Source organism: Python bivittatus, unplaced genomic scaffold, assembly GCF_059951505.1.
Source record: "Python bivittatus isolate LINGU-HERP-01145 unplaced genomic scaffold, Pbiv_v1 ctg000340_np1212, whole genome shotgun sequence".
In the NCBI taxonomy this organism is placed as follows: domain Eukaryota; kingdom Metazoa; phylum Chordata; class Lepidosauria; order Squamata; family Pythonidae; genus Python; species Python bivittatus.
In genome coordinates, this window is record NW_028277056.1 from 3,083,431 (window position 1) to 3,099,701 (window position 16,271).

The window sequence follows — 16,271 nt, forward strand, 5'->3', positions numbered from 1 at the left end:
AGAGAAGCCCGTCTAGATTTCAAAAATTTCAAAAATTTCAAAACATCTGCATCATCCCAGCCCTGTTGTATGATGCCTGAAGAAAGACGCGCCTCTGCCCTTAAACTTTGCTGCAGCTGGGAGACGAGACGCAGGGGCAATGGCGGAAGGAGAAGAACCTTTGCATGTCGGGCCGACTTAGTTGGACTACAACTCCCATGCTCCAGGGCCAGGCTGGGAGACAGCGAGCGCTGTAGCCCCATCCGACAGACTTGGAAGGCAACCAGGTTGCGGAGGCGGCTTTCCTCCCCCGACGCCGGCTAAGGAGGCGGTCTTGCCCTAACAAGGGACAGGGACATATTTAGGTATTTACCCAAAGATCAGTCTTCATTATTTTCTCACTCTATAACAGTGTTTTTCAACCTTGCAACTTTAAAATGCGTGGAAAGTCCACCCATGAAGTCCACATGAGTCCACACATCTTAAAGTCCACACATCAAATCCACGCCTCTTAAACTTGCCAAGGCTGAAAAACCCTGCTCTGTGCCAAGCTGAGGGTTTCTATCCGTTTGAATTCGTACGTCTAGGGTCTCTCGCAAAGGCTCCTGGGGGCCGTAGTTGAAGCGGCGGCCGCTCGAGCAAGCGGACCTCCCGCCATTTCCCCAGAAGGCCGCGCGGCGGCGGCACCCGTTGCTAGGCAGCGGATCCGGGCCCGCCGGCGAGGATGAAGCAGAAGAAGAGCAAAGGCTGTCCGGGAAGGGCCGCTGCTGGCCGTCGGCGGAAAGGTGGGTGAGGGAGGACGGGCCGGGCTTGGGGAGGGGTCCCTCCTCCTCGCGTTCCCACAACCCGCTTCCCGGGCCGGGTCATACTCTGGATTCGCGGAATGCTCGGAGGGGCCCGCCGTCGACGAAGGCAGACGCTCTGCCTTTTCTCTCCTGCTGCTGCTGCTGCTGCTGCTGCAGATAGTCTCCCAGCTCTCTCGCTTCGCCTCTGGAGCCGAAGAGCCGGATGGGAGACCACCAGGAGATCCCAGAGGGCGGGGGGAGGAACATCCCGGAGGAAGGCCGCGGCAAACCACTTCAGGAAAATGACAAGTTTTTATGTATTGTATTGTATTGTATTGTATTGTATTGTATTGTATTGTATGGAGAGCCACTTCACTGGAGTGGTGAAAGGTAGCAGGCTAGAAACTGGGAGATGGTGAGTTTGAGTCCTGCCTTGGGTACAAAGTGAGCTGAGGGATTTTGGGGCCATTTCCTCCCTCTCAGCCTAGGAAGAAGGCAACCATTTAAAAAAAAAATTGCTCCCAAAACTGCAGGGATTTGTCCACGTAGTCGCCAGGAGTCAAGACTGACTCAAAGGTGCATGCACAAAATTAGATTTATATCCCCCTTTATTTTGTCCAACTTGGAGTGGTGTACATAATGCTTTTGCCTCCTATTTTCCTTACAACGGCCACCCTGTGAGGTGGGTTGAGCTGAGAGAGAGAGACTGGCCCAAAGTCACCCAGCCGGCTTTCCTCGCTAAGGCAGGACTAGAACTCACCATCTCCAGTTTCTAGTCCAGCATCTTCACTGCTGCGCTAAACTGTCTCATTATGTCTATGAAGTCCCTTAAGGAAGATCACCTTTTCACAGATATAGCTATTTTGTGGGTCCTTGTAAGGACCCAAAAGGTGCAACATAAATCTTCTCAATGAATTAGTTCCTTGGATAATCTAATCTAATCTAATCTAATCTAATCTAATCTAATCTTATCTAATCTCTGCTCTATTATTCCTACGCAGCTATCAATGATATCTCCCCTTCTACAAGTTTACCACCTCTTGTGGAAGGACAGCTGCGCTGCTTTCTGAAACTGACCGTTAGCAAAATCCTATGGTCGGTCGCCAAGCCACCACCTTCCTCCACCGTTCGGGTGAGGTGGTGGGGAGAAACCTCCAATGGTACCATCTTCGTTCCCCGGGATGCTTCCCAGTCTGAGCAAAAAATACTGAAAACCACTACCTGCTACCCAGTGCGATGTGGACCAAAGCAGTTTGCATCTTACCTGACAGGTACATCTGGCTCTTTGCAGTTAATTGGGTGGCGTGTTGAATGGTGTGCCCTGGAGCAGACATGGGACAAATGTGTTGAGATTTATGAAGGTGCCTTGCCACAAGGATGTGGTCAGTCCACAGAAGTCCTCTGGAACTCGCCACAAAATTGTTATTTTTAGTGTGAAAAAGAGAAAGTATTAAGTACAGTCAAGAACAAACATATTAGCTTTATTCAATTAATTTACAGTTGTTCCTAAATATAGTGTAAATGTCATTTTTGTCATGGCCTTAAGTCCAAGAACTGATTGATTAGGTGTCATCAAGTCATTGTTGACTCGTAGTGACCACATAGATAGATTTTCTCCATGACAATCTGTCCCCAACCTGGTCTTTCAGGTCTTCCAACAGTGCCCCCATTGCCACTGTAACTGAGTCCATCCCCCTTCCTGCTGGTTGTCCTCTTCTTCTCTTTCCTTCCACCTTTCCCAGCATCAGAACCTTCTCCAGAGAGCTGGGTCTTCTCATGTGTCTGAAGGAGGATAATTTGAGCCTGGTCTTTTGTGTTTCAAGTGAGAACTCTGGGCTAATTTGTTCGATGATCCATTGGTTTCTTTTCTTGGCTGTCCATGGTCTTCTCAGGAGTCCTCTCCAACCACAAAGTTCAAAAGTGTCAATACTCTTCCTATCCTGCTTCTTCAAAGTCCAACTTTTGCTCCTGTAGAGTGTTCCAAGGAAACCATGGCTTGCACGATTCTGATCTTTGTAGGGATAGACCCAACATGCCATTTGAATATCTTTTCCAAGGCCTTCATGGCTTTCCAAGTGCTAATGCGAGTCTGGGATGTATTTCTTGACAAGCCCAAGAATAGCCTTGTTTTATTTTGGCTGCTTTGTTGCCAAATTGCAGGGCCTGAGGAGCTATCCGCAGATTGCCTGTCCCTGCTTTATCCCAGTGGTCGATCTGATCCACTGTTTCTTCCTCTGGCTCTCCAGATGCTGCAACTTGCAAAACTCGAATCCTTAACCCTGGAGGTTCCCTTGAAGCCAAGACTCTCCCGATCACACCAGTCACTTTCATAGGCCTAAAATGAGACATTACTTTGGCATATCTGCTCATTTTCATATCAGGTGGAAACAGGTGTCCATGGGGGGAAGTAAAAAATGTCAAGATGGCAGCCACACCATGCCATCACAGCTCTGCCCCCTTTTTATATGCATCTGCACCAGCAGAAACTGTTTCTTTGCGAGTGCTGCAGAGCACTTCGTAGATTATAATGCTTGGCTGCGCGGTTTAATATATACGACCTGAGGGTGTGTGTTTTAAAATGGGGAAAGACGGTTGCCTTTTTTATCTCCCTTCCCATCCATTTCACTCCAGTCCCTCCAGGCCTAGCTCTCCATGTGAGCTTCTTATTCCATCATGGTGGATGGAAGTGAGGAACAAAGTTTGCATTTAGGGTGCCTTAAATATTACAAAAAATTGTGCTTCCCCCCCCCCCCCATGGTTTTGAAGTAGATTCACGCCTTTTGAATTCACATGTTGTTTATCCAGTTAGACCAAGCTGGTCATCTTTCGTTTGTTTCTTTGCTTGCTTCCTATAGATATGGGGGCTCTTATCTTGGAAGTAATGACCAAACCAGATCATCTTCCAATTGGACGGGTTCAAATCAAAGGGCTAGCACAACTCTCTCCGAGCCACCCAATCAGCGGATTTTTCACCATCGTTTCACCGTCATCTGAAAAGATGGGAGAGCTGCAGGTGGTTCAGAACTCTTTCCTTACATAACATTCTTGTTTCCTGTTGCCCTACGTTGACTCCAGTATTGTAAATATTGATCATTTTGAAATGCACACGACATAATTAGTAGTAGTCTTGATGTTCTAGAACAGACTTTTGGGGCTGTGGAGGATTAGTGAGTGGCTGGTTACAGGACACTTTTTGACACTCTTCTCTGAGAAAAAGCAGACAGTGAGAGGAAAGAAGAGGTCTTGAAGAGTCTCTAAGGCTGATAGACAAGTACCCTTCATTGATTAACAGCCAGTATATATTGCTGAGGGTTATCAACATTTTGGAGAATCAGTTGTTCAGAATCAGGTTTCTGATACCTATGTAAACAGCTCAAAGGGCTGTTGTATGTCATGCAGGGGTTTGGAAAATGGAAATCTCCCCCAAATCATGAATTTTCTGGGTAGCCTTAAGCATTGTCTTCCAGCTTCTTCTGGGGTTTTTTTTTTTTTTTTTTTGGTGCCTTTGAGTCAGCTTTTTGACTCCTGGCGACTGCCTGCACCAGTCCCTGCAGTTTTCTTGGCTAGGTTTCAGAAGTGGTTTGTGCTTGCCTTCTTCCTGGGCTGAGCGACAGGGACTGGCCCAAGGTCACCCAGCTGGTTTCGTCCCTAAGGCAGGACTAGAACTCGCCATCTCCCGGTTTCTAGCCTGGTGCCTTCACCACTAGACCACACTGGTTCTCCTGGGAATCATAATCTTGCAGAACTGTCGTAAAGGTCAGTGAGAGGCCACAGAAAGCGTTGTAAGCATTCAGTGTATTGGGCGCAGTATGAATTGGGAGGTATCCTTACAGGCTTTCTCAAATGCCACGTTTCAGATATCGCTGTTTCTTGAACCCCTGTCTGATGTGTACGAAAGCAGCAACTCAGTCCCAAACTCAGACATGAACAGGAGCAAAGATGCTGCCGACCTGAGCCACAGCCTTGCTCCGTCCCCGCTTCATCGGCCAGCCAGCACCCATGTTCCTGGCAGAGAGTCTGTGGGCAGCAGCAGAGCAACTACCCCCAGGTTTTCTTCTCTTTTCTCTCAACTGGGGTTTAAAAAGTCACTCCGACATCTCAGAAAGGTTCCAAAATACATATTTACTGTCTTTGGGAGAAGAACTTGTTTAAGTTGTAATGCCTTTTTGAGATAGCCATGCTTTTAATACCTATGTGTGTGTATATAAAATATATAAAGTAAAAATATATATTATGTTATATCATATATCATATATCATATATTAATAAGGTTGGGAGGTGGGGGCTTGCCAGATCTCGAGCGGAGGGTGCCCCAAAAGTTGGGGCCACTGTTGAGAGGGCATGGTTCCAGTCCCCAAGTTAAGAATGCCTGGGTTACAGATGACCCATAGTTAAGAATGGAGCCTGCTGTAGCAAAATTCAAGTTAAATACACAATGTTTTTAGTTAAATACACGATGGCTCGAATTCATTACACAATACTACTTATACAGTATTATCTAATAATAGTGTTCCGGGTTATGTACAAATTCAGTTTAAAGACACACCTTGGGAATGGAACTCGTTCTTAAACGGGACTACCTTTATATGTCGACATTTAAGGGAGGGGACCTGGAGCGCACCCGCCCTATCTGACCTGGTAGAGCGGGCACTTTGGGAGAGGCGGTCTTCCAAATAGCTTGGCCCCTTACCAAGCTTAAGTTTTAAAGCTGAGAACCAACGCCTTGAATTGCACCCAGAAAGAAACTGGAAGTCAGTGCAGCTCACACGGCAGCAGTGTAACATGGACAAACCATGGAGCACCCAGAACTGCACATGCCGCTGAGTTCTGGACCAGTTGTAATTTCCGTATGTTTTCCAAGGGCACCTCCCTGTAGAGTGTATTGCAATGATCCAGTCAGAAAGGGACCACGATGAGTGGCTGTGCGCAAGGCCCAGTCCAGGAACAGGCGCAACTCCACAAGGTGGATCTGTGTAAAGGCTTCTCTAGCCACGGCTGCCACCTGCTTCTTGAGCAGTAGCTGCAAATCCAGGAGGAGCCCCAAATTGCTCTCCATCTGCATTTATTGCCAAGCACTGTAATCACGCCTAATAATGTAGGTGTCTCTGAAGTTCAAAATGCTGCTGGTCCAAATTGAAATGTTGATCCATGTTGTAAACGTTGCCAGCGAAATCATTCCTTTGGGCAAGTTAATGCAAATTTTGACATATCAGTCTTTGCGGTTGAACGTTTTACCAGCGTGTCCTAAAGCAGTTCTCAGATAAACCAGGCCCTAAACAGTTAGCAGGAGTGTGTCACCTTGTTCTTCTTCAAAGGGTCATTTCACGCTGCTTGCATCGTTGGCCTCAGCTGCTGCTGCTGCTTTTTTCTCCCACTGTGAATCATTTGACAAATGCGACAGCTCTTGTTGCTTTTCCGCCTGCTGTCAAGAACACAGGCAGGGTGAGAAATCAGGAATTGACTTGTCAGCCCTGGAGGAGCTTGGAGGAAGGAGAATAAAAGCCTCTGTTGCCACTGCTCGAATGCTGCCTTGCAACAGGGGATAAAATGGGGGAGCTGCAAACCTGAACAGCTGTGTTCTGTGAACGTCTGTTTCTAGGTGGACTGAATTCAGAGTCAAAGGAGGGGATTCTCAAAAGGTAGCTCCAGGGTTGTTGGCATCTTGATCTTGTTTGTAGGCATTTGTCAGGCTGCGCCCAAAGTGGCCCTTGAGCTAGAAGGCTTGCAGGCAGAGATTCAAAGACATAGTTCTGGATGAGAGCGTTTTGTTGCAGATCCTGGGGAAGACATGGACCGAGAGAAATCAATGGCTGCAAACTGTAGGGTTCAAGGTCTATATGAAGCAGGTCCAAGGTTCAAATTGTATGTCTCTTTTCCCCAGTTGTGCATTGTAATAGACAGTTAGTAGGAAGAATGGTTGACCCCTGTGCTTTGTGATCACCACAGGCCCTTTGACAGCAGGACTTTGCCAGTTCTAGCCTACACAGCCTCCAGATTAGCAGTCTTCCTCATGGACTCAGTTGTAACCAACACACTCCTTTGAAATGAGCCCTCTTACTTCTTTTCTGATCAATAAGTACAGCATCCTGGTGGGGGTCTTTCCAACCCCCATAAACAAGAGGGATTTTGTTCTGTGAAGCTTGATATCTGCCAGAAGCCCTTCCCTCTTCTGTGCTTCTTCCTGACTCTCCTTTTAGCAGTAGCTTTAGCTTTTGTCCATAGGATTCAGATTCCTTTTATTATTTTCCTTCTATTTTTGATAGTAGCCTGGTGAGTGAAGTAATTGCGCATTGTCCTCTGCTACACCCTCTTGCCATAATAATGTGCTAACTTATGTCAATGTCTGAAGCCACCACAGGGATCTTGGGTCAGCCTAAATGAATTTTTCTTATGCTTATGTTGTGCTTATGTTTTAAAATAGGGGAAAAGATCACTTATACTTCCAAGAGAATTCTGAGAATATCAAAAGAAGTACTTCTGGATCTCAACACCACCTGAATGATATCCTGAATGCAAATGATCCCAAGGCACAAAGAATGTTTCCCAACAGCTCTGATCAAGATGTGCAAATTAAGTTAGGCAAGAAAAGCACACTTCCCATCCGGATTCTTTCTTGCAACAATCCAGCCACGAAGGATCTCCTTTCAGGTAAGCTGGTACAGTATTACCAAATACTGTAAAATTAGAACACATTTTTATTATTTTTTTTAAAAAGGCCACGTTGCATTTGATCCTAAAAGAAGGATTGCAATCAGTTGATAGTTACTTTGTTTTTAATTTGGATTTCATTTCTCTGCTCTTTCTTTCAAGCCCTTTTGGATCAAGGCAACAGGCTGCGAAATGCTATGGCTGTATCTGCAATGAAATCTAGTCCGGATCCTGTCACAGAACTGTATGAAGCTCAACCTTCTGTAAAGCAGGACTTCTCCCAACAATCTGGACAGTGAGTTTGGGGGTAGGCAAGTGGGAAGGTTTGTGTCCTCAACAAAATGGAGTAAGGTGTGTCTCCAAACGGAGTTTGAATATTTTTCAGAGTAACTTGATACCTGCAATTCTATAGAGAGGCAAAGTCAATCTATTAATTTCTGTTATTGCACTCCTATTTATTAACAAATATGCAGGCTGCTAATTTCAAGAATCTCTGCATCAGGCAGAATCGAAAATGCCCACAAGTGTGTACAGAAACACCTTTCATCTCATATAATAGCGCATCTATGCTATTTCAGCTTGTGTGCATGTGTTCCGATCAATGGATTGTTGCAACCGTCTGTAGCTGTTTATACTTACTGGCATCGTATTTTCAGAGTTGTACAAGCATGAGAGGAGCCACGTAGCCACTTCTCTAGAGTAGGGTTTGGGCTGCTTTTGAGTTTTGCTAGCCATCTCAAATAGAGTGACAGGTGAATTCCTCTTTTTATATTGTTTCTTTATTTACATGTAGTTATGTATGGTGCAGTTGGATCAAGTTTACATGAAACAAAAATATGAATATATCATAATCTCTGTCATGTCTTCAACCACTACAATTCCCACATAAACCAATGTCCCCCACAACTGAAAAGTCAAACCCTGGCACCACCATTAGCATCCAAATGCTTTGGAAGAGAACTGTGTTCAGTGCCTTTCAAAAAAGCAATAAGGAGCAGGGTGAGGGGGGCCGTTCCATAATGTGGGAGCCATCACTCAGAAGAACTTTTTTTACCCTCAGTAATTCTGGCATCTTGACCATTCCTTGAATAAAAATATATAAACCTTGATAATTTATCTTTGAAAAAGAATAAAAACAGTATGTTAATCCATTATTATTCATTAAATGCATTTTTATCTACTACTGTTCATTATTAACGTCATCAGATTTTAATATACAGCATAAACCAAATGCAACCCCCTTCCCCAAACCTGACAAAGTATAAACAGTACTTTGAAACAGTTTGAATCAGTTAAGACTCTAATTTTATATCCCATTTCCTGTGTAAAACACCATTGGATTCTGTTGCACTTTTTCCTAGGTAGACATCTATAGGACTACACTGAAAAATCCATTAAAACTCTTGGGTAAATGATTTTTCTTAACCTGATTGTAAATGATAGCATTTTCACTCCTCAAAATGCTTTTGATTCTGATATTTGTTTGATCCTTCCTATATATTTTTCCCTTCTTTATTGGAATATTATGTCCAGAACGCTTAAGAGACTGACTCCTGGCCTCATATGCGAAGACCCTCTTCAGCCATTGCATGAATGCTCAGAATTTGATTTGGATGCTGAAAAGAAAGCAGTTGAGATCCTGTTGGGCAAGTAAGATATTATTGCCCTGGTTCCCATTTGAAAAATTGTCTGAGGAGTCTTCCAATCTTTATGTTTCTTGTAAATGTAGTCTGTTTTAAAGATTTTGTTCCAGTTTCCTTTCTGTAACTGTCTGTCAAAGATATTTCTATGCACAGGAAAACACAGTAGGTAAGTTCTACCAGCCTTTATAGTACACCTGTGGAACTTTTTCTTTTATCCACAGCTCTGATTTTTCTCCAGTCCGTCTTGTGGGTGGTGCAGGCTCTCCTCCAGGATCTCTTTCCCCCGGGAGCCAGTTTTATGACAGTGAATTGAATGACCCCCACTACGACCAGAGTCTTTTAGAAAATCTGTTCTACACCGCTCACGTAAGTACAATTTTATTGTGATAAAATTCTTATCCTCTCAGTCCCCTATTACCACAAATCGTCTGCCTGTCTAGAAAAGTCTTACTTTTGGCAAAGGGGATATGCAATGCCTCTTGCCTGTTCTGAGGGCAGTGATGTCGTTCTACTGCAGATTTTTTTTCTTTTGTGTGCACAAGATCTTGGACTGAATTGGCAGCACTAGAAGCTGTATCAGATTTCTCTGTTCCAGGATATCTGTTGCCATTTGTCATAAACCAACATAAACTCACATGCCCAGTTAATTACTGTTCAGGTTAATGTTGGATTTGAGAGAACTGGTTGTGTAAATCATGGCAAGTCTGCTAACTTATCTTTCACATAAGCTAAGAAGCAGATGTAAGGGCTTGCTAGTCCATAGCATATTTTTTGCTACCCAAGGCATCAGTATGATTTGTTCATGCTCCGTGAGTGACAAACAGCTGGGGAGGGCCAGTGTGATATAGTTGTCAAAGTGCTGAACTAGTTCAAATCCATCCTCAGCCCCAGAAGCTCCCTGAGTGCCTATGGACTTTCACTTTCTCCCAGCCTGACCTACCTCACAGAGTTCTTCTGGGGAGAAAATCAAGGGAAATCCTTATGTAAGCTACCTTGAGTACCTGGACACAAGGCAGGATTTAAGTCTAAAAATAAGATAAAACTGCTCTTCCTGCTTTCCTGTAGAAGTGTGTGTCTTACCACAGGTGGCCGAAAAATGGCAGTTTTTCCGTCTCCTCTAAATTAACTGAATCAGTAAATATGTGTGGTTGGAGTGTCTCTGAGTGCCCTGTTTAAAGAGGCAGGAATTGTTATTTTGAGCTGGCAAACCTGTGATAATATGAGATCATCTCTTGAATTTTTACTGTCCTGCAGACTAGCTTTTAGAGGGATAGGATCAGGAAGTATGTCTGGGTGAAAGAGAGCAATTAAAATCCTGCAGTTTGGGGAATCTTGGCTTTGTTGATGAAGATTTGGAGGGAACTGAACCGGAGATAATGTTTTATTATTGCCCATTTGTGAGTAGGTTTTATTCTTTCTAAATCCACAGAATGTTGGGGAAAAAATACATAATGGTATCAGAGTGCTGCTTTTTGTCCATCAGCAGGATAGCTCTCTGAAAACAGAACAGGACCACGTTTGGGGGTGGGATGAGCAGGGAAAAGCCAGCAAAGAAAAGATTGAGGATGAAAATGGGCCAGATCTGGCTGGGGAGGAAAAAGAATCCCAAAAAATCATCCCATTGGATCCTTACAGGAGGGGCAGTTGGGGGGAGAAATTGGGGAGTAGCTTCGAAAAACCACTCCATTCTAAGCCATCTCCGCCTCCTCTTCCTCCTCCTCCTCCTCCTCCTCTCTCTCTCTCTCTCTCCCCCCCCCCCGGTCACATGAACCAAAATGGTGCATGTGCAGCCCACCCCATACTTCCCTGGGGACATCTACACACAAACACAGATGCAGTACAGAGGGAGAATGCAAATAACCCCCCACGCACACACACCCAGGCAACTTGTGTGCACACACCCTGACTAGTCCCTGGGGAAAAAATGTACACAATACATATGGAGACGCAACAGACTCAACAGATTACTTTGTGACCCAGAAGAAAGTAGAGGTGCTTCCTATGGCTGCTGCTGGGAAAGGGGTTGAAAAGGGTCCCAGAGGCCCCACGCCACAAGCTCTCCCTGCCTCGTGTAAATGTAAAACGGTGTTTGTTTTTCTTGATTATTTTCTTCAGAAGTCTGACAGCAGCTTAAGTGACTTCCTTAGTGAAGAGGAGGAGGAGGCTGCTTCTTCTGGAAAACCAAGTCGGCCTCAGGACAGAAAACCTCAGAGGTCACCGAAGGCTTTGGAGTTGAGTCCTCGTGGGCAGCAAGAGAAGGCCTCAGAGACCAGAGCCAGGTAGAATAGTCGCCGTGGAGTCTTCACAAGACCAACCCTTGTGAGGATGCAGCAAATCTTCTGGGCATTCAGTCCTTTTGCTTTTCTTTACCCAAGCGGAATAAGGAACTCCTGAGTTACACGCCAATTCCATTGTTCTTGGAATTTATTTATTATTTTTAAGGTTGTTTTTATATTGTATTTTTAATTTATTGTATCTCCTTTGTAAACTGCCCGGAGTCACATTTCAACGAGATGGGTGGTGACAAATTTGATAAACAAACTCAGAGCGAAGACCTGAATCATGCACGTGATGATGTATGCAAGCACTTTAATGCAAGATCTCTGACTGAGAGTTGTTTCAAGCCTCTTGCTGTTGCAAGTTTCTTAAGTTCATGTTTCTCTTTTCAGCAGTTCACCTGCTAAACCCATTCCTCATCAGACTTCAGCGGAGTCCACAGATGAAACCCAAGCCATAAGTTTGAGCCTTGACAGACTGGCAATGCTGGGTCGGATCCGTTTGGCTAGAGTTGTCATTGAGAGCTTAAGAGGGGTCCCTCCTGAAGACAGCGCTCAGGATACCCCCAGCAAAAAGAGTTCCTCTGGAAAACCGCCCAGGCCAGCTTTGGCTAAAAAGAGGTGAGAGTTTTAATCAAGCCTGACAACTCATTCACTTAACTAGACTTCAGGTGGATTGTTCTTCTAATGGTTTCCATAAATGATAATACTGGGAGCAGATCTCTTCCAAGGGTCATTTTTAAGGTAGTTGCAGATCAGTAGTTTTGGAAGAAGCTGGAAATGGGGCAAGAATCCTCGGCCTGAACTGCAACTCAGCATGGGATTCATAATGATCCTCACTGGATCTTAATTGCAAGAGAGGGACCCCTTTTCAGCCTCACTTCTAGGCCAGGCTTTCCCATTTTGCTGTCCTGCAGATGTGCCTTCAGTTCCCCACTGGCATGGTTTAGCCCAATGTTTCTCAACCTCAGCAACTATTAAGGTGTGTGGACTTCATCTCCCAGAATTCCCCAGAAACCCTCGTGTAGCCCATCATTTTGTCACATGGGGGTTGTCCACATCCTTTTTTCCAAATAGGGTGGTTTATGCCCCTTTAGACAAATGTAGTAATTGTATGACAAGGCAGTTGATTCTTGAATTGCCACAAGACTCTTGTTTTTTCATCTGTAGGCAATTACAGTTCCTTTTCTAGACTTGCAAGTTTCATGTCTCTGATCCTGACCTTAGTAGAGGATCTTCCCTCTGTCCTTCAAGGTCATCCTCTTTATCCACTACATTCTTAGACCTAGTTTTACTAGAAGGAGAGCTTGAACCATGAGGCTTTTGCATGCAAAGCACAGAGACTGATAACAAATGAATGAATGAATGAATGAATGAATGAATGAATGAATGAATGAATGAATGAATGAATGCATGCATGCATGCATGCATGCATGCATGCATGCTTTGGTTTTTGTTATTAAAGGCAGTCATTGAATCCCCCAATATATTTCCACAATTTCTTCTGTTCATAGGACGTTCTTTGTTGAGTATCACTTTCCAGTAGGAGCTTCAAAGAATGGGATAGGCCAGACTGCCGTAACTACAGAAATAGTTCGGGTGGCTTCAAGTAAATTCTCAGGGGAAGGTAAGACTGGGTGGACTGGCAACTATTTTTCTGTAATCTTATCTTGGATTGAATAGAGGCAGTCTTTTGGTTTCCCCCAGTGACTGTGACTGCAGAACCGCCCCTTTTATAAATACTGAGACTGAGTAACTATTTAAAAAAATGTTTTCATTATGGAATTTAAATATTGGGAGCCCTTTGCTCAGAGCAATTTGGCACTGAACCAGTTGGCTGATGATCAGTCTGGCAGAATCCTCCCATCCATTATCCCCATTTACCATTTTTCTCCCTAAAATCCTTGCATGAACCCAAAGCAAACCCTCTCTACAATATCCATTGCCCCCCACCTTGCATTGGATTAATCAACCCCTTTAGTATGATGCTTGCGCGTCTCAAAAAGTTCTTAGACAATTTTGTGAAGTTCTGCTGAAATTTAACCAAGAGCCCCTTGTTGGCTTTGCCTAGTCCATCCTTCCCTACATGGTGCCCTTTAGTAATATTAGGACTATAGCTCCCAGAATTCCCAGCCAGACGAGGCTACATCATCCTTTCTTCAGGCAGACAAGATTTATGTCTTAATATAGCACTTCCCCCACTTACCAACTATCTTTTCATTTAAAAATATTGTTTTTAGCAAACCAGCCACTGCTACTTTCCAAATTGAGAATTTATTCAAATGGTTCAAGATCTGTCCTTCTGATCAGGCTGTCATTGGGTCTTTTTTTTTTAACACTGCTTCAGAAATCTTGGATTGTTTCTTGAGTTTTCTTCTGCTGAACCTTGAAATGTTGACTCAAAAACTCCTCTTTCTGCCATTCTGCCTTGCATTTGTCCAATTTCCCTCTGCAGGGGTGAAGTTTCAGCAACGCTATGTATTCCCTGTTCACTTCAGTGGCTCGATGATCACCCATTGGTGGAAGTCGCACCTTGAATTTAACTTATTTTTGAAAAAAGGCACACAAAGAAAGGTACTGTTATTTTCCATATTATTTTTCTGGATGAAAAATATCTGAAGAGCTGTTATGTAGAAGAGGGAGTGTATTTTATGTTTGTGAGAGGGCAGGACCAGAAGTGGTGCGTTAAAACAGCAAGGAAACAGTAGCTCAGGCTAGATGTTCGGAGGAGCTTCAGGAAATGGAGAGTTCTCTGCAAGAGGTCTTGATGGTCACCCATCAGAAAAGCTATAGTGGATCCTGCACCGAAAAGGAATTTGGACTGGGTGGCCTGTAAGACCCCTTCCAACCCTGCGCTGTGTGATTCTCTCGGGGCTAGCTTTTTTTTAGGGTTCAGGTCTTACTGGGATGGTGAGAGGATGGTGTTGGGGATCTCTGCATGCTATTTAATAACCTCGTGAAACCATTGAAAACAGTCTGAGAATTAGGGGTCCGTTGCCATCGATGTTTTTTGATGGTAACCAGTTCTGCATATGGGATAGCTGTTGCCAGGGTGCATTTGAAGAGATTCAGCTAATGCACCAGTTTCGTTCTTTTCTTTGAACATCAGGTTTGCCCATCATGGCCTAGACGCTAATTACTAATCATTCAGATTACTGCAATACGCTCTGCTTTTGCATAGTGTTAGGAAACTACACTTGGGCAAAACTCCTGCAGACAGACTGGCCTGGATTTTAGGAAGTCCGTAACTCTCTTCTTGCAGTAGTTCGAATTCTGGATTCCCCTCAAAGTGCTGGGTGAACTTTAAAGTTCCTGATGGCCAAAAATCAAGATACCTGACAGACTGTCTCACCTAATGTGATCCATTCAGGCCCTTTGCTCTTCAGTCAAGGGTGTTTGGCATCTCAGTAGCGTTAAGACCTGCTGGGCAGGAAACGCAAGACAACCTTTTCAGATTTTGGAGTGTTCTTAGAAGGTCTGTCCCTTTTGATGTCATTTTTTCAGAGGCGAAAGTCTTTGTTGTGCTTTTAGGCTAATAACAGCTTGATTTTAACTGGGTTATTTTAACAAGTGACTTTTATAGATATTATTTGTGCAAGATTTTTAATTTGCTTTGGTTTTAGTATGCGCTTTTCATGTCACACTTTCATGTGTGTTACCTTGCATTTTGATTCATTTTTGGTAGCTGTTTGAGCACTGTTTTCTTGTAAAAGTGGGATTTAAAAGTTCTTAAATATTTATTGACTATTTTCTGTGATGCCTTTGACACTAAACTCTAGTGTCCAAATCCTCCTGCAATTGATAATGTTCTCGTCAATGGTTGGGCGGTAAGTATTTCAACTTTGCCTTACTGTTTAATAGTTAGTTGGCTAACTATTTTGAAAGGTATTACCTCATTGTACGCTATAGAAATGCTCTACGTGTACATTCTAAATACATGCACCATAGAATAGAGATTAGTATACAGTGTATATTATACAATAGAGATTGTATAAAAGAGAAACGTGCAGAGTATATGTAGTTTCCCTTATTGTGGTCCTTGGTCTTCAGCCAGTGTTGATTGGCTCAGCAGCTTTTCCTCTGCAAGACGTACTTCGGTCTGAGGACTTAAGTGTCAGCCTTGAATTACCAGTGAAAGAAGATGGCGTTCCAGCCCAATTTGGACCTTTAAAGGTATATAAGTTGCTTCTGACTTTTTATTTCTAAAGCACTTGGCACTGACACTTGTTTAATCATCCTGCATTTTAATAAGCTTGCATTTTTCACATGTTGAAAAGCATATTAGGATGTGCTTGTACAAGCAATTTATTGAGGATTTGTTCCTAAAGCCACTGGTGCGTCCTCCTGACAGTTTCATGTTATCAAAGTGGCTTTCCCAAGTAGGGGTAAGACTCCTGTGAAGCTGACTTGTGCCCTCACCAAACAAGAATATCTACAGAAAAATGAGTACTAAATGGTAGAACCAGGCGAGGAACAGTTATGCTAGTTGTGTCTCTGTCTTGTGTGGCTACAGCATTTTTGACCCTTTACACCTGCTTGTCCTGGTGACATCACAACCACATTGGCCATAACTCCTGCAGCCTTCAGATGCGTAATGAAAAGTCAATACTTTTCCAGAGGTGGGTGTGGCATTTGGGATTATCTCTCTCAGATGAAACATTGCATATTGTCCAGGCACCAGCAGCTTCCTCCTTCCTTTCCCTCTCACCTTTCCAGTAGCACCATTCTCATCCTCACTGGCAAAGGGAAGGACGATGTAACAGTTTTGATACCCATGTATCTGCTGGGAAATCCTGCCCATGCGCGTACAATCTCTTTTGTGCTCCATGTTAGAAGACTCTGGGCCATCTGTGGCAGCGCCTACACTAGGGAACAGCATCTCCCCAGAAATCTGGATAGCCCCAACCCTCTTAGCTTTTTGTAAGGCTTTGAAGACCTGG

At 44.0% G+C, this 16,271-nt stretch overlaps 1 protein-coding gene across 4 annotated transcripts in view; it reads left to right on the forward strand.

The window, feature by feature from the left end:
* The first annotated feature begins 602 nt into the window (after positions 1-602).
* Positions 603-16,271, forward strand: part of C2CD3 (C2 domain containing 3 centriole elongation regulator) — a 59,096-nt gene continuing 43,427 nt past the window's right edge. For 2 of the 4 annotated variants that reach the window (XM_025171268.2, XM_088140436.1), the window contains exons 1-13: positions 603-764; positions 1,766-2,035; positions 3,620-3,777; positions 4,622-4,812; positions 7,186-7,412; positions 7,575-7,707; positions 8,946-9,062; positions 9,277-9,421; positions 11,171-11,334; positions 11,725-11,952; positions 12,846-12,958; positions 13,787-13,905; positions 15,382-15,504. In XM_025171268.2, coding sequence (XP_025027036.2) covers positions 704-764; positions 1,766-2,035; positions 3,620-3,777; positions 4,622-4,812; positions 7,186-7,412; positions 7,575-7,707; positions 8,946-9,062; positions 9,277-9,421; positions 11,171-11,334; positions 11,725-11,952; positions 12,846-12,958; positions 13,787-13,905; positions 15,382-15,504 — 2,049 coding nt within the window. In that variant the 5' untranslated portion in view covers positions 603-703. Of the gene's footprint in view, positions 765-1,765; positions 2,036-3,619; positions 3,778-4,621; positions 4,813-7,185; positions 7,413-7,574; positions 7,708-8,945; positions 9,063-9,276; positions 9,422-11,170; positions 11,335-11,724; positions 11,953-12,845; positions 12,959-13,786; positions 13,906-15,381; positions 15,505-16,271 lie in introns of those variants that run through there. The other 2 variants (XM_088140437.1, XM_088140438.1) reach the window with 2 other exon arrangements.